The following is a 21,256-nucleotide window of genomic DNA, read 5'->3' on the forward strand; positions in this document are numbered from 1 at the left end:
ATCCACAATGAATCAATTTTCACTTGCAGACATGGCCGCCGCCCAAGGCCCCAAATCCTCAAGATTCCATATCTTTGAAAACCTATTATTGTTATAGTAGCCCTAAACCCATTTAAATAACATAAGACATTTATTTTTTTAAGAGGCCAATTTTTTAGAATTCATCCAAGATCTCTAGAGACTCAGGTACGCCGATGCATTGGCATGAATCATTCAATCATATGAATTAAGTCCACTGAATATTATAAACATAGAATTCAAGTTGCTAAGGGTAAGTGTAGATCACTTGATCATACGATCCAATCCAATGCCAGGAAAGACAAAGCTGGGGGCTCTATTTTATTTGGGTACAGATCCCCTGCCACAATACTTTTCTTTTCTGTATAAAAATCACTCTCTACGTTACCAGGCATCTCATCTGCAATAAAGCATGCACAAGTTGCGTGCGACAAGATATTTCTTTTCGGTTCGAATATGATCCGAGGAATGCCTTGTGAACATGGCATTGTTAATGCTTTAAGAAATAATGAGTATTTAGAAACAATGTTAGCTGTGTCGTAAACTTTTAACTACCTATGGTCATATAATTGTGCAGAAGTGTCTATGTAATAAAGAAGACAAGACCAACATGAAAGAGAAGCTAACCGTATACCATTGTTTCTGAATGTTGTGTATGTAACATCTATGAGCTGTAAGTTCATGGGGTATTTCAGGGGCTAAACAGTGCTGCTGTATGCTTACCCTCTCCAAAGATCCAGGATGGATTTGAATGGATCCAGGCTGCTCAAGTTCTGTAACATCACACAACTTTGTTTGCAAGCATCAAGATTCTCCGAAGCTTATTGGCAATTCCTTGCAACTGGACCGGTCTTCGAATGACTCCGTTAATCCCACTTTGCAAGCATCTATCCCACATATCTACATCAGCACTAACAGTCAAGGTCACAATCAATGGCCAGCTACAGCTTTGAAGCTTCCTAATTCTCATCGCAACTTCATCTCCATCCAACTTCGGCATCTGAAGATCCAGAAGAATAATTTGGAAAGACAGATTTGAGGGGCCAACAGCACTACGGCACTCAAAACGACAGATGAAACAGCAAAAACAGTGCAACAAAGTTTCTCAAGCAGCCTCCGCGTTACAGACCTGTTCATGTCATCATCATCAGCTATAAGGAACCTGCAAGCCTCTAAAAAGGGAGTTGGGGTTTGTGTGGTCCAAAGATTCTCAGATAGCTATTGCAATGGATGGTCGGAGTTGAAACCGTAGGACAAGTGCCATACTTTGGGCATCACCGTGAGGGTTTGGGACTACCCAGATGTTACCTTGCATCAACTGCCATTATAAGAAAGTAAGAGATGAGGGATGAGAACATTCGAACGAGAGTAAATAATGTCCAAGCCATCTAGAGCTTCAACCACGCTATAATTTTCAATACAGAAAGCTATGTGCTACTGAAGTGCCCAACATACAGTTAAAAAATGAACAATCAGACATGCAGGCCGGATAGGAAACATTCCAACAAGACATTATTCAGAAATCAAACGACAATTGAACTAAAGCTTCTTAAACCACATATAACTTTAAAGCTCAAGGTTGCTCGTTGAATATTCTACCATGATGTAAGAGAAGAAAAGTATCCTTCGGCATCAAAATAATTTATTCACGATAATCATGGAGGAGCATTTGGATGCAAATAATTATCTCAATGCACATTAGCTCACTCAAAAGATGTGTTTCTTCTACAATCATCAACATCTAAGAGGAAGAAAAGAAAAGGCAGACAAACACACAATTTACAGTTCTTACCTGCACTATTTTTTTACAAATACTGAAGCTCAAGCCCTCATCAAGTCCCTCGCTTGCATCTCTCTTTCTACCAAGCTGCACTGCTGAACTTGAGGCGTCTGATTGAGGACCACTATCCTGTACCCCGATTTCAAATCTAACATATACATTCCCATCAGATGAGCTCTGTTTCCAGCCAGCCCATCTTTGATCACTCCATTCCTGACTTCCACCCACTGATATAACTCTAAGTATTACCGACCCTCTTCCATTGTTGCTGCTCAACAGATTCCCAACCATATGCAAGATCACTTGAAAAACTCTTCTTTCATCACCCATGACATGATCAGGTAAAGTATTGTCAACCACAGTGGAGAAACCAAAGCCCCTATAGACACACAAGCACTTGGCAAGGCAAGCTGCTTCTCTTATCATGGCGTGCAAGCTGAAAGATCTCATCTCCAGTGGAAAGCTACCACTATTTTTTGCGGAAATCTCCATCACATCGTTTATCAAGGCAGACAAAACATCACTTGTCTTCAGCATCGCATCAACAATAAGTCGTTGATCAGTACTCAAATTCCCATCTTGAATCATTGAAAGCAAACCCAAAATCAAGTGCATTGGCCTCCTCATGCCATCACTCATAACCTTCTGAAATGAGTTTCTAGTTTGGCTTGCCATCATAGCATTTTTCTTAGCCTGCTGCAGTGCTCGGTTCTGCTCCTCCAGTTTTTCCCTCATCAGCTGGGACTCTTCAAGAACCGCTGCATGAGAGAGAGCCACAGCCACCTGATCAGCAACCACTCTAATTATCTCTACTTCCTGGTTGCTCCAAGATCTTTGCTGCTGGCATGGAAGGACTAAAGCCAATATGCCATAACAAGTATGGACTAACTCTGGAGTTCCTCCTTTGAAATTGGAACCATGAAGCACTGGAACCCTAATTGCAGCGACTGGTCCTGACTTACCAGCTTGTCCACAACTTGCCACAGCTAGTGCCGAGTCAGGCACAAGGATATTTACTCCATCGCTCTTTGTAATCCTCTCAACATCCGGATCAGTAATTGCTAAAGAACAACTATAGAAATTCCTCATATTCAGCTCATGAGTTAAATTCATCTGAGAATTGGTCTCATTAGGCATCCAAACAGCACAAGTTTGCAAGCCCAATGTCTTAGATAGCTCAACCAGTGTTGTATACAAAATCGTATGCCTATCAAGAGACTTCCGGATCTCTTGAGTAAGCATAGAAACATGTAAACCAGCTTCTTTCTGTTTCATTATCATCCCAACCTCACGCCCAAGATCCCAGGCTTTTTTCTTCAACATGAATTCCCGGACCTTGACTCTGAGAAGTAAGGGAAGAAGGGTAATAAGTGTAATGGCAGTGGCACACGATACCAGAGCAGTCAAGATCTTGAAAACAGTGAGGGCTAGCATCAGCTGAAAAGTGTGTTCGACATAGGTCCAGGCATTTAGCAGATGAGTCAACCCACACAGAACGATGAAGGCAATGAACTGAAACAGGACCCACTTGAATGGAACATTCGAGCAGCTCACAAAGTACAACAGCTCAAGAGGAATCGAAAAGTAGGCCACAGCAATCAAGAGATCACTCACTCTTTGACATTCCAGAATGCTCTCAATGCTCCATAGGCTCCCTTCATCGTCGCAATTACATCTCGGGAAGCCATTATTGGCCGCAGATCCAGATATAAGGACAGACGAAATCAAAAGCCCAGATGCCAATATCCTCAACATTGCATACAGATTGACAACTTATTGCTTCTAGCTGCTTCAATTCATTTGAATACGAAACTAAAAGGAGAGGTTTTAGAAACCCAAGGCTCCATTCATTGGAACCTCAAAACCCCAATCTTTAAGTTTTATATCCTGTGAAACAAAATTGAAAACCCAACAAACTTTTAAGGACTTTACAAGAGATCTAACATAGTACCTCCTAGGTTCCGAAAATTAATCAAATCGAGATTTTTTTTTAATCAAATACTTTTCTTTTTCAATTTCTGTTTTTCCTTTCAAGATTCCCCAAAATTTTCGATTTTATTAATTAGAGAAAACAACACAGTAACTAAGAAAATGACATTTCCCGTGAAAAAAAAACTAACTTTTGGAAAGCAATTCCGGAAAAAGGAAACACCCTAATTACGCGGACGAAAACCCACCGATGTACGTTCTTTTTAGGAAAATTAAGAACAGAATGAAGAAGAAATGCAGGCTAATCAAGCAAAAAATCCATACCGGAATATTATTCAAGTCACGCCCAGCTCCGGATCATGTTAATTAATCCACAAACAGAGCTATAGAGGCTTCCCTTCGTCGGGGCATTTATAGAGGCAAGGAGTCCAGGCACAGCCCCTCAAAGTCCAAATATTTACTACCGGATATCTCCATAGAAGAAATTAAAATAAGGGACCCACCGGGCGCCAAATCCCAACCAAAGCGCAATGGTACACCACCGCCGGAGCAAGAAGCTGTTTTCTCTACAGGAAACCGAAACCCGACCACTTCGCGTCGCGTAGATCGGTGGATTTGACACTGCTACCACAACCGCCACTATCAAGGTTGTCGCTTACGTGAACCAAACGGACTCCGATTTCATACGGTTCGAAGGGCTCTCTCACTCTCTTCTCCGATTAAACGGCAAGAAGGGGAGAGGTCTGTAGAGACGATAGAGAGAGAGGAATAATCTTGTGCGCAGTTTCGTAAGCGGAGTTGTAATTAAAAGGGAGAAAGAAAGAAGAGGGACCCGCAGGGGATTTTAAGTTTTAACATGCTGAGAACTTGGACGCTCATTTGAATAAGAAGTCAAAACGTCTTCGTCAGACTCAAACAGTCAAACAATGAACTTTTCAATTTAATAGCTCTTTTAAGTTATTCAATGCTTCTATTCCCTATTTTAGGGCTCAACAAAATGAATCAATTCATCGATTTTTTTAAAATAATTTACACATTTCTTCAATAAAAACCGAAGCAAAAACCATCAAAAATTGAAATTTTTTTCGGTTAATTATACTTTTAGTCACCGAAAGATACGCATAGTTCATTTTTAGCACTGAAACATTTTTTGTTACAAAGTCGTCACCCATTGTTCCAAAATGAGACTTTTTAGGTACTCGGTCATATTTGTTACAATAACGGGCAGGGTCAATGCTGAAGTGGCATCTGGTCAATGATTGTAAAATTGAATGCGCTTATATGGCAATTTAACATGGTTTTGAAAAAAGAATAATAAAAATGACATGTAATTAAAAAAATTTAAAAAAAACTTAGAGTTTCTCTTACCTCTCCCCCTCTCTATTACCTCTCCCTCTGCTACACTAAGTTCACCATGGACATGCCGATAGCCGGTGACGCCTTCAGATACCTCCCGAACGACTTCAACGAAATTGATTATCCAACACAATCCCATTAACATTCATACCCCTCAAACTGTAACCATAAACCGATTTACCAAGCCATTGGTGGAAGCTAGTTATGCAACAAGCTCAGAACTGGACTATGGATATTTGGCTCCCACAAAATGATTTACCAAACCAACCTCCCCCGCAGGATGGCCATGGTATCTGTGTAAGATATGAAGAGAAGCAGACCAGACAATACACACCCAAATAGTACAACAAAAGGTACACATTAATAGGGAAATAATCTCTCTCTCATAGTCCAGATTTGTACAAATTAACAGGGAAATAATCGGTTGAAGAAGAAGAGTGCGATGGTGGTATTCTTAGAGCTACGGTGAGAGAGATTCAGGCAAAATGGCAATGGAGCTGACAAATGGGGAGGTGTATGTTGAGGATTTTGGAGACTTATGTGGCAATATGTAAGGATTTATTTTTATTTTTTTTCCACATGAGCATATCTTGACCAATGACCTTTAACTAAATGCCACGTCAATGGAACGCCTGACCGAACTTAATGCCACATCAGCGAAATTCTGCCTGAGTACTTTAAAAGTTTCATTTTGAAACAATGAGTGACGATTTTGTAACAAAAAATCTTTCGGTGTTAAAAATGCATGACGTCTATCTTTCGGTGACTAAAAGTATAATTAACCCAATTTTTTTTGACAAAATCGACTGTTTGATTGGTTTAGTTTATACAAAAAAGGGTGACTGAAACCGATCGCAAACACCATTACTCTCTTTCCCTGTGAAAATAAAAATGCAATTGTTGTGGGTTGGGCCTTAGAGTGCCGCAGCCCATTTAATTTTTAAAGTTTTTTGTTTTTTTATGAGGTTTCTTTATTAAAATTTTAAAAATGATCTGCCGATCCCCTCAGCTCGAAAAAATTTGAACATATCAAACCCCGCGTTGTCTTCTGCGAACACCATGGATCCGCCTCCTCTGAAGCTTTTGATGTTACAAGGCCCTCGCGAGGGGGAGACGCTGGAATTCGGGGTCCGATCTACAGTCCGCGTCGGGCGGGTTGTTACTGGAAACAATGTGACCATCAAAGACGCCGGCATATCGTCCAAGCACGTCTTCATCGGATTTGAGTCAGGTCAGTGGGTCATCCGCGACCTAGACTCCTCGAACGGTACCTTACTCAACTCCTCCAAGCTCACTCCACAGACGTCATACCCTATCAACCATGGCGACACCATCAAGCTCGGCGAATACACATCCATCCTCGTCAAAATCGACGACCTAGATTCTGTGAAACCGCCCAGGATCGCCGGACCGGAGGGAAACATGAGAAGTAGCAATGTAGAAGGATTAATTGAAGATAAATCGCAGAGCACTTCGCAGATTTTGGAGAATCGGCGGCGAGGGAGGCCCAGGAAAGGTGGGGCTTTGAAGAATGAACTTAAGAGCCTGGGTATTCCGGAGGCTGTAGGTCCTGCGAAGGAGCAAAATTGGAAGCCAGAATTGCAGCAAATGAGTTTGAGGGTTACCCGGAGTGGAAAGAATTTGAGTGTGGATTGTACAGCAATGGAGATCGATGATAACAAGATCAGACGGGGAGCAAGAAGGGGGAGACCCCCACGTCCAGAGCCACTGGAGATTATCCAAGTCGATGATAGTGAAGACGATAAAGAAAATGTGAAGGAGTCAAACCTTGAAGAAAGAGATAGTGAAGAGGACAAGAAAAAAAAAGATAATGATCGGGAACCACCACCAGAGAGAGCTAGAGTGGATGCTGTAAAGGAGAATGTGAAGGGATTAACCATGCAAGAAGATAATTGTAAAGAGGATATAAATCAAAGTGAACATGGTGTTCCGAAGAGCAGTAATAAGGAGGAAGAAACCCTGGATTTGGAGAAAATGACTCTAGGACAATGGTTTGATTACATGGAGGTTCATTTACAAAAACAGATTGTTGAAGAGACTGAGGTGTTGATTGAGGGTATGAGGCAGAAAGCTGAGCAAGTTCACGCATACAAGATGCAGCAGAAGAAGAAAAGGGCAAAGGAGAAGGAGAAAGACAAGGATGTGGTTCTTGTCAATGTTAGATAGATGGTCCATCAGATAGATGTTTTGGTAATTGGCACTTTTGTTTTGATAATCTTATTGCTTTTGCCAAGAAAAATTAGAGATGTCTTTATCTTTTGTGGTAACTATAGACTAGTTTGTGAATGTGTATTTCATAGGCATATTGAAGGTCCTGCATATACCTTTATGCTATATATGTTTTGTCATATCTGATATATAGACCAGCATGATATCTTCTTCGTGGTGCAACTAGACAAAAGATCTGTATTCTTGACTTGCTATTTGGATACTTGGTTGAGAATTTGAGATTTCTGGTTGTATTTTTTGAATATTATTTGAGATTTCCCCCGGTATAGATGTTGTGCATTTCCACAGGATTGATTGCTAGGTTGCTTGGCCACTCTCAGAGTCTCAGTCTCAGGTCCTAGTGAACTCAGATATTTGCTTTAAAGAACTTTTAGTTAGTTTAGAACTTGTGGGAGCTAGCACATTCTCTCTCTTTTTTTTGGTATCTAATTTTCTGTTTCTTAATATATGGGAAGGACTCAAATTTTCACCTGTTGTAGCTGTACTTAATTTTCTTTCCTGTTTTCTTGGAAGGGTTAGTTGTATGGTTTTGGTGAAGAAACCAGCAAATCGCTTTGAAGGTACTTTTATTCTTTAATTGGTCTGTTTGGAAATCTTTGGACTTTGGAGTTATTCATTTCATTTATTATTGTAGAATGAAGACTTCATTTTCGTATTCATGGCCTTCTTGATATTGCTGTTTTGTGATGAAGCAGTTATTGGGGAGTTTGACATTGATCAGATTGGTGTTGAAGCACCACTAATGCATAATGTAGAGTAATGGTCTTGGGCAATGGCCAGAGGCTATGTTTGGACACATGATAGCATATAGGAGAACTAGGTTGTTTTGTTTAACATGTTTCTCTATGCAGAAATATGTTGGACCAAAGTTTGCAGATAGGATTTAGGATTTATGTGTGGTTCACTGGTGGAAGACTACTTGAGGGGGTTCGTCCTACGCCGTAGAGGCTGGAGATCAGTTTACCTTAACCCATCAAGACCCCAAATTTTGGGCAGCTCAACAACAAATTTAAGTGACCTTTTGATTGGTTGAATCTCCTCCCTCAATTCTGCCCTCTTATATATGTATTGTTACGTCTGTCTTTTATTCAGTGCATGTATTATGCAAAACTTGCCATCTCCCCTCTTTTCTAACGCTTGTCTTCATGGTGCTTAGTTACTATTCCTCGATTGTGCCTATTGAATGGTATCCCTATATAGTATATATCCTGAATTAATGACTTTATGTATGCACTTGACTACTCAATCTCTTAGTCTCTAATGCATTTCCTTGGGGATTCACAGGTTTTCAGTTCTTTATAATATTCTTGTTCAGTTTTGTAGCTATCCTATCTAAACAATTATCGGAGATCCTTCTTAGTGGAAACTCGATCAGGACGTGGAGTACTGAAACAGAGGATATTCATCACAAAGACAATTACAGCACGTCTTTATGGAAGTTTGGATGCTTTAATGAAACGGAAACACTACATGTCTCTAATTTTGATGTCCATAAGTATCCATAATCTAGATGGCATGAGGAGAAGTGTGGGGGACCATCTAATACAAAATGGTCCCTCACACTTCTCCTCATGCCACCTAGATTAGGGACACTTATGGATACCAAAATTATGGACACATATCATTTTGGTTAATTGAAAATAAATGGTGCAAGGGAAGCCAGTTTCTTGCTCACCAATAATAATCTTACCTATGAGAGATTCTCATCTATCCATCATCTCTCACATTTTTGCAATCGCCCTTCACTCACTTTTACGAGTAGAGGGCTAAGGGCCTCCTAGACTTGGATAATTGGATTGGAATGAATTGATTAGGGATTGAGCTGCTCAGACTTGAAAGTGGAACTTCGACAATGAGTGGTTGGATTGAAAGTCTGAAATGTTTTTGGTGGGTGTCCTTGTAACTAAAATTATACCCACAAAAATTAGTCCCCGGTGGTTTACATTGGATCCATTTCTATTTACAAGAATATGTTATTATTAGGATGGATTGTCCTCGACTTCATTTAGTGTGAGAGTTTTGTGCACGAGAGATGAGATGTTGCAAGTGTCCAAGTAAAACCATAACCAGATGGGCTTGGATTCATACCCGGGTCACGCAAATCCACTTCCTTTGCCCGACCCTTATGAGTTATGTACAAACCCTAATAAAACCAGTTTTGATTTAAAAAGAAAATCAACTTTTTTTTTTTAAAAAAAAAGACGTAAACTACTAATGGGGTCCACGATTGGGTCAAGGCAATCAACAGAGGACCATACCATCTTCTTGTTTAATTTAAATTTTTTAATCTTTATTTATTCATATTTTCTGATTTTTGGCTTTAACCCCTTTTGTTTCTCACATAGAGGAAACAAGATACGTAACGCCGAAAAAGGATTTTGTTTTGGTAAAATCAAGTATACAATCTTCTCTTTTCGGGCTCCGCCTCTGCTACCTCTCTCTCTCTGCGTTGCTACCTGAACCTATCTCTATCTCTGGAATCTCAGAGCAGCTGCCCCGTAGCCTTATTTGAGGAGCCTGTGGTCTGGGTTTGTATCAACAATTCGATCTATGTGATTTAGTTTTTGTTCCTGAGGTTTCTATTTGTAATTGAATTTTTGTTCTAGCTTTGATTCTTTGAGGTTTAGGTTTTGGTCTTGATATTGATGTCGGCGATCTTCCGTTACTGGTGACCTTGTTTTGTGGGTAATTTATTTAATTGGGTCATTGGAGATGGTTTCTCTTGTAAAGGATTTTGGTTATTTGATTTAAACGGAAAAAAAAAAAAAAGGTTGGCTCCTCTACTTTGATTGTCAATGTTTGTTCATAATTTTGATGTTAGGATTTATTGCTGTCGGGTTTCTGGGGATGATGTTTTTATGTTTGGCTGTTGATGATATTGAGGAAAACCATTGTTAGATTAAGCCAAAAATTTAAACCTTTTATTTTCTTTATAAGGTTTTATTAAGAAGCCATTAATTGCATTGAGATGACTTGACTAAAGTTTTCTAGCTCTGGTGGTTCCGAAGGAATGCCGAGTTGAATACTCAAACTACTGTTGTTTTTTGTACATTTTGAGTAGCCAAATAGATAGTTCTTGTATTTTTTGAGTTTTCTGGTGGTTCCGAAGGAATGCTTGCATATAATTGTAATCCTAATTTGATTTTGGAACTTCGAATTCTATTAGAACTGATGGTTAATCCGTAAATGTAACTCTGTATCTATTTTTTTTTAACATGCAAAATAAGGTGGCTCCTCATTGTGACAGTAATTTTATCTGGTTGTCTTTTATCTAGCAACGTGAATTGAAAGTTTGGTTGGAGGATTTTGAGTGGGAAATGGCGGGAACTGCGAGTGAGGAGTCTGGATTGGGAAGCTCTATGGATGGAAGTTCTAGTGCAGCGGAAGCATCGGGAGAGTGGCGGTGTTCTGAACAAGTTGAAAATGGAACCCCATCAACATCACCCCCTTATTGGGACATTGATGAAGATGATGATGGTATTTTTCTTTGACCTGGCCATGTTTCTATTAAATTTATTGAGTTGCACACCGATTTCGGCTACGTGCTATCTTGATGATTGATAGTAGAACTTAAATAAATTGATACAAGTATTGTGGTTTTATTTGATATTTAGCCCACGTTGGCTTTGAAGAAACATTTGGTTACTTTATGTTGATACAATGAAGGGAGTCTAATTGGTCATGGTGACATCCCCCAACGGTTTCTTAGTTGGCTGATGCTTTTTGTGGTTAGAAGACTGAGGATCTTTGACTATAAATTACCAATCTAAGCAAGTACCTATTTGATTACTTGACCCTTGTGAAGATGTTTAGACAGGTGATCGTGCTTACCACTGGAAAAATACCATCATTTTCAATTCTTTTATATGTTCCCCCCCCCCCTTTTTTATCTCCCTGCCTCCACCCGGTCTTGTTTGAAGTTAGGTTAATCCACATAGGAATGGTTACCTTAATTCTGCTTGTTTAAGCATTCTTCTAGCTTTCGATATTCTTGGAAGTGAACATGGAGCAAATGAACATAGAGGAAGAAAAAGATAATCCGTCTATGAACATAGACAAAGATAATCTCAACTTCTATGTTCTCAAATCATTTCAGTACTTCAGTTTAGGAAAATTAAATTTTCAGGTTTTTTATGTTCCTGCTGAAATGCATTATTCCCTTTTCCATTTCTTATACAAACAGCGAATTTCATGATTACTATTTCTGTACGTTTCTTCATTTGTTAGGTTCAAAGTTGTTTGTGGTTATTGTTCATCGACAGGTTTCCTTCTTTACAGGGCCAAAACCTTCCGAGTTATTTGAAAGACATACATGGGAGATAAAGAAATTTTCGCAGATCACTAAAAGAGAACTTCGTAGTGATGTATTTGAGGCCGGCGGCTACAAATGGTATGAGGCTTTGCATATGATGGTTTTTGCTGCTGTTTTTTGTAATTTGTTTCGCTTCTTTTTCCTTTTTTCCGGTCACAAATGTCATTCCTTAGAGAGAACGAAGTTTGGTGCCGCAGTGAGGTTGCTCTATTGTAGCCAAGGTATCATATCCGCGATGTGTGGTAAGGTTCTATACATTGGCCTCCATCAAAGCTGTAGTGGTGGCAGGCAGTCATGATTTGTAATTGTGTGATAACCCTTTCATCACTGAAGGATTTCCAGTGTATTGTACCAGAGAGACAAATTGTGGGTACGAGTTACTGTCTGGATTGCAACAAACTAAATATGAGTTTCTTTACAATCTCATTGGCGACAGATTTCTGGGGAAACAAAGTTGTTTTTCTAACATCTTTGCTTCTTCATTTTATTGTGAAATCTACACATCACTGATTAGATCATCTGGAAGAGAGGAAGAGAATGTAGATTGGCTGATGTTAGAGCCATAAGTGGAAGCTCTAGGGAAAAGAGAATGTCTAGGCTTCTCATCAATTTTGTTATATAACAAGAGTGAAATTTTGTTATAAAAGGATGTGTATCAGAATGCCCCTGAAAACAAGGGACCTTCAATGACTTTAATTCAGGATATGGTTAAAGGCTTAAACCTATTCGATTACAGGTTCTGGTAGTTCTAAAGAAAATTTGCATCTGGATATAATTCAGTTTCTCTTGTAGATGACTCTCTGCTTTTGTTGTACTCTATGGATGGCACACCTTGGCGCCTCCTCAATGAATTCCTTCCTTTGGCTGCTCAAAACAAGGTTTTTATTTAATCCTTCTGTTCATGACAGGTATATTTTAATTTATCCCCAGGGCTGTGATGTTTGCAACCATCTCTCTTTATTTCTCTGTGTTGCCGACCATGAAAAACTTCTTCCAGGTGTGCTATCATTATTGAAATTCCATGTTGATCTTGTCTGTATTTTTGTAATAGTGCAGTCACATACTCTTTTTTTTTTTTTTGAAACAGGTTGGAGTCATTTTGCACAGTTCACGATAGCTGTGGTGAATAAAGATCCTAAGAAGTCAAAATATTCTGGTTGGTTGGTTTATTGTTGGTTTGGCTACTCAGTGTCATACTGTCATTTCCAAGGTATTTTATGCTGACAGAAAATTCTGCAGATACACTCCATCGATTTTGGAAGAAAGAACATGACTGGGGTTGGAAGAAGTTCATGGAGCTATCAAAAGTGCTAGATGGGTTTATTGATGCCGACTCTCTAATTATAAAGGCCCAAGTGCAAGTGATCAGGTGCTTTATGGTTTGTTATTTTTTGAATGTTTTTATGTGATGCTTTGTGCCAATATCTTTGTGCTGTAACTGCTGTTGACTTTGTATGCTACCCCGTCCTTTTAGATATATAATGATGTCTATTCTGCGACTTTCTCTTTTAACTAGTGTATATTAGCTCATGTGTTGGCATGGTGCTGCTGTGTATGTTTGCTTTCTGTCAATTCTGTCCCATTGATATCCCCGATGTTGACAGTCTAAAAAAATAGCTTAAATTTTCTGTGGTCCCATCTTGATGTTCATCTGATTTCTGAATCCGATGGGGATGGGTGATTTGCACACTCCTTATAAGATCTCTCATGGCACTTAAATGATGGTTGACTGTGCCTTCTCTACTGAATTTTTAGTAGTGTTTCATATCTAGATAAGAATTACTTATTTTTTTGCCTTTTGTTTACAGGGAAAAAGCTGATAGGCCTTTTCGTTGCCTTGATTGTCAGTATCGGAGGGAACTTGTTAGGGTGTATCTGACAAATGTTGAGCAGATTTGTCGGCGTTTTTTGGAGGAGAAACGAGGCAAGCTGGCGAGGTTGATAGAAGATAAAGCTAGATGGTCAAGGTATTGTATGTTTCTCAGATATTAGTAGTCAGTTTTAAATGACTGAAAACCTTGATTAAAATTTTGGCCCCTGAATATTTTGTTTCTCATAGCTGTGGTGTCTTAAGGCTTGGTCTCTTAAAGTTCTCCTGCTTCCTTTAAAAGTTGATTTAGCTTTTGTGTTGACCAAGTATTTTTGTTCTTATGGTTGAACTTTTTCCCCACTCGATAGTTCATTTGGTGTTTCACTGCTTGTTCTACGACATTGTCTCCAGGTTCTTTGACCTGGAATTTTACTTGTGTGCGTCATTGGCCTATGAATCTATTGACTTAGTATTTTCTTTTGTACAGTGCCAAGCATTCTGCAGCCTGCACTAGTATTATTTTTGTGAACTGCATTACTTTCCTGTTCTTTTCAGCCTTGTGTTTTGATATTATGTGTCGCCTTCTTTAGTTACTCTTCTGGACAATGTGGAATTTGTTTGATGATAATAGATGATTTGAAATGTTTTTAGCTTCCGTGCTTTCTGGTCGGCAATGGATCAAAATACTCAGCAGCGCATGTCTAAGGAGAAAAGAGATGCAATACTTAAAGTTGTTGTGAAGCATTTCTTTATTGAGAAGGAAGTCACTTCAACGTTGGTGATGGACTCCTTATATAGTGGATTGAAGGCTCTTGAGGATCAGGCTAAAGGCAAGAAGGGGAGGGCGAAGTTGTTAGATGTCGAAGAAATGCCAGCTCCTATTGTTTGTGTGGACAAAGATATGTTTGTGTTGGTGGATGATGTGCTTCTACTACTTCAGAGGGCTGCACTGGAACCATTGCCTCCTAAAGACGAGAAAGGCCCTCAAAATCGCACAAAGGTGAAGTTGTATTGCATGTTAAACCCTCTGGTGACTCTCATACGAGTGTCTCACTCTATGAGACAATGTATACTGCACACGTTCAGTTGTCTTGCCATGGTTTGCCTGTACTTTAAAATTGTTATTGTAGCTACTAATTTCTGTTTAAAATTCCCTAATTATTCCAAGATTGTTCCTCTGATGAGAGAGTGAGCCTTGTCGGCGTACTAATTTCAATTGTCTTGCTATGGTTTGTCTGTCCTTTAGAATTGTTATTTTAGCTACTAATTTCTGTTAACAATTCCCTAACTATTCCAAGATTGTTCCTCTGATGAGAGGGTGAGCCTTGTTGGCGTTGTCACAATGCTAAAGTTGTCCATTGCAACATAGAAGTCTTAACAATATAGTAATAAAAAAAAGTTCTTGACATACTGGTAGCCTATTCCTTAGGACTATAGAATCAGGACAAGGTTCAAGTCATTTCTCACTAATAACATAACAATAGAAAAAATAACTTGTCAAAAAAGAGCCGTAGGAGTACTATTCTTTTTTAATTTTCTTTGAATGAGAGGTTGGGCATTTACAGGCCAAAGAGAAAATCTGCATTAGAATAGCAGCACTATTCTTCTTTTAAGTCCTGCAAAAATTTGGCTTTATGTGAATGGTTTTGCATGTTAATGTGTCTCAATGAAATGGAAATTGCCAGGAATGGAAGGCTTTCTGTGCTTATCTTGCACTATCACCTACTTTTGAATTTCTTATGGTCTAATTTTTTTTTCCGGTTTTTGTAGTTCCCATCTTCTACAGATTTCTGAATACATTGATTTTAATTTGATAATCATTGGATACCACAAATTTTCTATTTTTATATAGGATGGAAGTTCTGGGGATGACTTTAACAAGGACTTCATTGAGCATGATGAAAAGAGGCTTACAGAATTGGGTCGTAGAACTGTGGAAATATTTGCCCTTATCCATATATTCAGGTAATTTAATTGAGAAAATGCTTTTGGGTTGTGTGATTTAACTGTCTTGGTGTCAAATATTGCTGCCATGAAATTGTTAGCAATTACCTTTTGTCTCACTTTCACGAATGGGATCAACATTACGAGTCTCTTCTTTTGATTTGATTATATTCCTTTGTTACTAAGAGAAACCTTCAAGAAGCAAACTGATGAAGTTTCTGTACACTGCTGTTGCTATGTATGCTGAAATGACTTTTACTCTGCAAGATGGGTCCAATGTGGCCCAACTTTTTACAGTGGTTAACCACACTCAACAATGATTAAATAAAAAGTAATTTTGATACTCCTGTCTCACAAATCATGGTCTTAAGGAAAAGCAGTAGTTGCTTTGCAGTTTGCACCTAGTATTTACTAGTATCGAAATATCGTTTCTGGGTTGTACCTGCCTTGTGCCCCTTTAATAAATTTTCCTCATTCATAACAAGAATAAATATCAAATTTTCTTCATAAAAGAGTTGACATATTTTTAGGTATCCAAGAATGAAGTGAGATGTATGATGACAATTAAAACAAGAGTTGTCAACTATGCCTTCATTTGAAATTATGCCTACTCATATGGTGTTCCAGCCTAACTGGCCACCCGCAAACCCCCCTGACCTTGAAGTCAGAGGTTCAAAATTTCAAATCCCCCTCCCCAATGTAAAAGCGTACTTATTACTTATAAAAAAAGAAAAAAAAATCATGCCAACTCATGTATAGTCTGAATTGTGTCTTGATATGGTTATCTGAAGTAGTGTTTTTCTTTAACACCTCTCTATTGAAGAATGTTTTCGTGGGACACGATTTTACTTGATTGCTAGGCTTTGGTGTGGTTTTTGAAATTGTCGGGAAAAGAGAGAGAGCTGAAAATTTAATTTCAATTCTCTTTGCACCGGAGGTTTGTCATATAATATGTGGAAGGCCTTATCCTAGTATGTTATTGAATCTTGGTTCCTTAGACCTTTTACTTTTCTGTAATTTACCTAGACTGGATTGGACATTTCACGTATGTAAGCAACCATTTGCTTCTTGTTTTTTACTCTACCTAGCAAAAGAAGAACCAAATGGTAGTAGTATTGGATTTCGGGCACTAGAAAGCATAATTATATGGAATAGGTTCAGTTAGATTTCATTTTCGCTTTTCCCCTGCTCATCTTTGACCTTTAACAGATTAAAATGGAGTAATCAGAGTCTTGTATATTTCTCTAACCAATGGAGACATGGTAATAGGGGGTTGCTATCGTCTGATATAATTTTTTACTATCATCTTTCTCCAGCAACTTTCATATGTGAATCTCATCTTTATGGAAAAAAAAAATTATTCTTTATATGCAGCAATAAAATTGAAGTTGCCTACCAGGAAGCTGTTGCTTTGAAGAGGCAAGAAGAGCTTATCCGTGAAGAAGAGGCATCATGGCTAGCTGAGAGTGAGCAGAAGTCCAAACGTGGAGCGCTAGAAAAGGAAAAGAAATTAAAGAAGAAACAGGTATATATTTTCAATGTCGGGTCGCGAAATAAAATTTGATTGTAATCACTGGTGATGTCTTGTATGCTGCAGTCTAAACAAAAGCGGAACAATCGCAAAGGGAGGGATAGAGGGAGGGAGAGTGTTGTAACCCAAGAGAAGCTACTAGATGAATTACCTAGTGAAACAAGAGACTCCTTTGTGGAGGATGAGCCACCTGTGGTTGAAAAGCCTGATGTGATGGAAGATATTTCCGATGTGTCAGACTCAGTGGATGGTGTTGCTGAGGTAGTTCCGCTTGATTCAGAAGAAAGGGATGCCAGTCTTGTCAGTTGGGATAATGACACATCAGAAGTTCATCATTTAACAGAAGCTGGTAGCAGTGAAATTGATGGGCTGTCATCTGTACCGAATGGAACTGATAGGAGGAGCTCATCTGCGATGGATGATAGCTCCTCAACATGTTCTACAGACTCGGTCCCCTCAGTAGTAATGACTGGATCCTACAAGGGAAGTTCATTTTCAAACTATCAAAATAAAAAATTACGTAGCAGGTAAACTGATAGTCTGCACTTATTTTTGCATGCCGATCACTTATTTTTGCATGTCGATCTAGATATGTGATATTGTATCTGAATTTGTATCTGCTATTTATAGAGAGAAGAGTCGACAAGGTAAGGTCACATGTGATGGAGTAGGTTGGGCAAATGGAATGGATAATCGGACAACTGTGCCTGTAGTAGATGCAATGGATATTCGTGATGCCTCTGGAAATAGCAAAGCTGGTGAATCTGAATCAGAAACTCCTCAGTCCATGCAGGGGCAGATTAACTGCATTGAGCAGAGTGCATTTAAGAAAGTGAGTTAGTGTACTCTGTTATCTGATTTACATTTTATGCAGACATTGAGAGTGTTTGTAGCTTAGAAATCTCTTAACAAGCATGACAACTTTGCGTATTTTATGTGTTAATTTAATCTTTTTGTTAGCTTTTCTCTTAACCAACCTTGTGGATATCATGTTTCTTAGGGTTCCCTCCCTCCTTTGCCATTTTGTGGGGACTGTTTTTAGGACTATGATTTTGTGAATGCAAAGAATTGATTCAAAATTCTCTCTTTAAGTAAAGACCACATTTCCACGACTAGAACTCCCCCACCCCACCAACCCTAAAAAAATTGGTAAGAAAATCATTGGAATGCTTTTCGCAGCATGATTCAATACTTTTTTTTTTGTTTTTGAGAAGAGCATGATTCAATACTGAATGTTGAAGGCTGGTTTGTCTTGTGCTTTTATGTTGAAGCTCTCATGGTAAATTACTGGAACCTCTGGAGCTTTTTGCTTTCTGCTGCCTCTTATTCAAATCACATCATGGTTTGCCTTTTTCTTTTAATTTATCTATCATGGTGATCATTTCCTTTTCTATTTGATAGGAAGAAGTTGTACCACCCAAGAAGAAATTGGACTCCAAAGATCTCGATGTGGAAAGATCTAATAAAGAAAAGGCAATAGCTTCACCGCCTTCTCCCAAAAGCCCTCCCAGAAATCTGCCATCTGGTCTTCCATTGAAGTCGGGGCAAAATGTTATGTTGAAGTCAGAGCAAAAGATTTCCGCTCCAGTGGATCCTGCTCCAGTTAAGAAAGTTTCATTAAATAGCTCACCACAGAGTGGAAAAGTCTCATCTTTAATCACTTTGTCCCAGAACTCACGCATGTCCAAACTAGAGGCCTCGAATACAATAGCTGAAAAACCAACAGAAAAACCCGTGCCACAGCAAGTGCCTTCAATGTCAAGGCCTTCTAGTGCTCGTCTAACCATGGTTCAGACAGCAACTGGCCGGTTGGGTCCTGATCTGTCACCAGATACTCATAGTCATGGTCCACAGTCTTACCAAAATGCCATAATGAGTCACCCCGTTGGTTCAGGTTCTGCTGCTTTTAACCATCCCAGCCCTACAAGTTCTGGAATAACTCCATCTACAGCATACTCACAGTCACCATCCTTGTTATCTGCCCCCATGTTTGTACCGCAGAGCTCTGAAAGGGTAGGCCTAAACTCTGTTCAGTCTGGCTTCTCGTATGGCATGGGGACTGTGGATGTTGTACAGAATGGGCCTCAGTGGCTTGAAGGTTCTCAAAGGGATGGCAATAGGATTCTTCATCATGATCCTTCTCCTCTGCTTAATGGCATTCAATACCTCGACTTGTACAAGCCTGTAAACGTTGGATCACGGAAGCATTTCTCCCCTGAGTTTTCAGCTTCTACTTCTGGATGTCACACCCAGGGCGTGGTAACAGATGAGTTTCCACATCTTGATATCATCAATGATTTGCTTGATGACGAACAAGGGATTAAAAGAGACAGGACGAACACAGTTTTCCAGTCTCTTTGCAATGGGCGGCTCTTAAATCGACAATTCAGTTATCCTCGTGAAGTGGGTGAATCAGGTGACTTGGGGACCTCATCCAGTTCTGGCAGGATTGAGCGATCACAGAGTTACCAAGATGACAGATTCCGGCGGGGATATAGCCCACCTAGCAGTCATTTTGACTCGATGGGGGACTTTTTTCCCCGTTCTAATCGTTCGTTACCTTATGCTAATGGGCACATTGATGGGCTGATGCCAAACCATTGGCAGCCGACTAGTTATGACCTATCTTTACTAGGCGGCACGAGGAATGCGGATGGTGATGGCTATCCATATTATAGTTCAAATTTGGCATGTGGTATCAATGGCTATACTGTCTACCGGCCTTCAAATGGACATTGAAGAAACTGTGATGGAGATCTTCCTGCTAACCAGTGGGGTGGAAATTCATTGTATTAATGTATGAAGGGATGGTTCTTGGTCTCAGGTTGTAATGAGGCCGTAACTCTATTATCAAAACACATTTTGTAAAGAGTGTTCTCCTGCATTGCCTTTGACTCCAGTCTTTGTTCTGATCAGGCTTTAATAGACATTGGGGTCTTGGGTTAATAGTTGAAGTTGGCATGAAGAATTTTGATTGACAATACGGATTAGTGTCTAACTCGTTGCTGCATCTTTTTTCAATGCAAGATGTTAAAAAAAAAAAAAAACACATGAATGCCAACTTGTCAAGCTCACCAATGAATCTATCATTGAAGTGGGATTTTCTACTTTCGATCAGAATTCTCTCATCTCTGATCTGTGAAAGGGTCAGCTCAAGATATTGTGAAATGGGTCATACCCAGTAGCAGCTCATGCCTCATTGTAGGTGTCTAATTTCCACTCCTCTAAATGATCTACTTTAATTTTTGGTTAAATAGAACGGTTTATTACATTTCATCACGGAAAGATAGATCGTGTTCTAATTTGTATACTGATTGTTACCTTATCTTTCGTGCTTTTCCACCTCCTCCCTTGGCAGCTAGAGTCTTGGTCATCATCACTTTTGATTTTCTTCTGCTCCTCCTGAACTAAGCAAGTAGGCTTCCTCGGTAGTCGGTAGACATTAGCGAAGTTGATTGTCTGAAAGTATCAAATTTTGTCCAAATTATCGATTTGACACAATTTTGAATTTTAGGTTACCAAATTGACACACAATTTATTTTTTGGTGATGAAATATTATACTAATGCTCGTAAAAATATATTATCAAATGATTAGGGCCGTGATATGCATGAATTTTTTCATATTATATATTTAAGAAAATAACATCTATATATTTTCATAAAACTAAATTGGCTATTTGCATGATTTAGGGATTAAGTATTCTTCAGTATTAATCTTAACTTTTATATATATATATATTACAACGTCATCATTGTATATGGACCGAGCGATTGTGGGAGTCAATGTGATCTGATCCTCTCACCCTTGGATTAATGTGATAAGAGAGGTTACCAGAGTCAGGCGAGCTAGGGTTTCTTTTCGATTCCACTATAAAGACCACAAACACGTAATGACTTCGTCAGACCAAAATGAACACGTAGTGTGTGCACCCATTTTTGGGTGATTTGTACGGCGGTATATGGCCATGCCTACATCACCTCTTTGTAAAGAGAAACCGCGGTCACACGCAGACTGACTAATTTCTCTCAGCTGCTTCCACCGCGTTTCTCTTTGCAAGTAGGCGACGCAGGTTTTGGCATTGCTCGACGACGCCGTTTGCTTTTTCATGGTTTTGAGAATTGTTGATCGCGATCCTTGCTGATCAGTTTCCATGCCGTCCAGTCTTGAGTCAGATTTGGCTTGGCGGTGTCAACTTTATGATGATTTTATATTTTTTTTTTATCTATATAAAAATAAAAAAATTTATGATTTCATGTCTCGGAGGATCTGAATCACTGTGATTATCTATCTTTCGTTTCAAAAAATATTATGGAATTTGAGTTTT

The 21,256-nt window shown here is 39.1% G+C and overlaps 3 protein-coding genes across 4 annotated transcripts; 2 read left to right on the plus strand and 1 right to left on the minus strand.

The window, feature by feature from the left end:
* Positions 1–487: 487 nt before the first annotated feature.
* On the minus strand, positions 488–4,516 carry LOC120013224 (ethylene receptor 2-like). Its single transcript, XM_038864964.1, has 3 exons — positions 4,052–4,516; positions 1,811–3,685; positions 488–1,336 (listed from the first exon to the last, which is right to left on the minus strand). The coding sequence occupies exons 2-3, from the start codon at positions 3,551–3,553 to the stop codon at positions 1,229–1,231; spliced, it is 1,851 nt and encodes a 616-aa protein (XP_038720892.1). The 5' UTR covers positions 3,554–3,685; positions 4,052–4,516; the 3' UTR covers positions 488–1,228.
* Positions 4,517–6,093: 1,577 nt separating this feature from the next.
* Positions 6,094–7,454, plus strand: LOC120013564 (FHA domain-containing protein At4g14490-like). Its single transcript, XM_038865399.1, has one exon. The coding sequence runs from the start codon at positions 6,143–6,145 to the stop codon at positions 7,268–7,270; it is 1,128 nt and encodes a 375-aa protein (XP_038721327.1). The 5' UTR covers positions 6,094–6,142; the 3' UTR covers positions 7,271–7,454.
* A 2,196-nt stretch (positions 7,455–9,650) lies between these two features.
* LOC120012838 (TNF receptor-associated factor homolog 1a-like) lies at positions 9,651–19,909 on the plus strand. 2 transcript variants are annotated; one of them, XM_038864374.1, is made up of 13 exons: positions 9,651–9,861; positions 10,609–10,810; positions 11,612–11,723; positions 12,554–12,642; positions 12,733–12,801; positions 12,885–13,014; positions 13,454–13,612; positions 14,107–14,455; positions 15,308–15,420; positions 16,774–16,924; positions 16,997–17,457; positions 17,561–17,762; positions 18,332–19,909. In XM_038864374.1, the coding sequence occupies exons 2-13, from the start codon at positions 10,651–10,653 to the stop codon at positions 19,667–19,669; spliced, it is 3,333 nt and encodes a 1,110-aa protein (XP_038720302.1). In that variant the 5' UTR covers positions 9,651–9,861; positions 10,609–10,650; the 3' UTR covers positions 19,670–19,909. The 2 variants fall into 2 exon arrangements, with proteins under 2 accessions (XP_038720302.1, XP_038720303.1); XM_038864375.1 differs by having other exon boundaries at positions 9,707–9,729.
* Positions 19,910–21,256: the final 1,347 nt, after the last annotated feature.

Source organism: Tripterygium wilfordii, chromosome 13 (genome assembly GCF_013401445.1).
Source record: "Tripterygium wilfordii isolate XIE 37 chromosome 13, ASM1340144v1, whole genome shotgun sequence".
Taxonomy (NCBI): Eukaryota; Viridiplantae; Streptophyta; class Magnoliopsida; order Celastrales; family Celastraceae; genus Tripterygium; species Tripterygium wilfordii.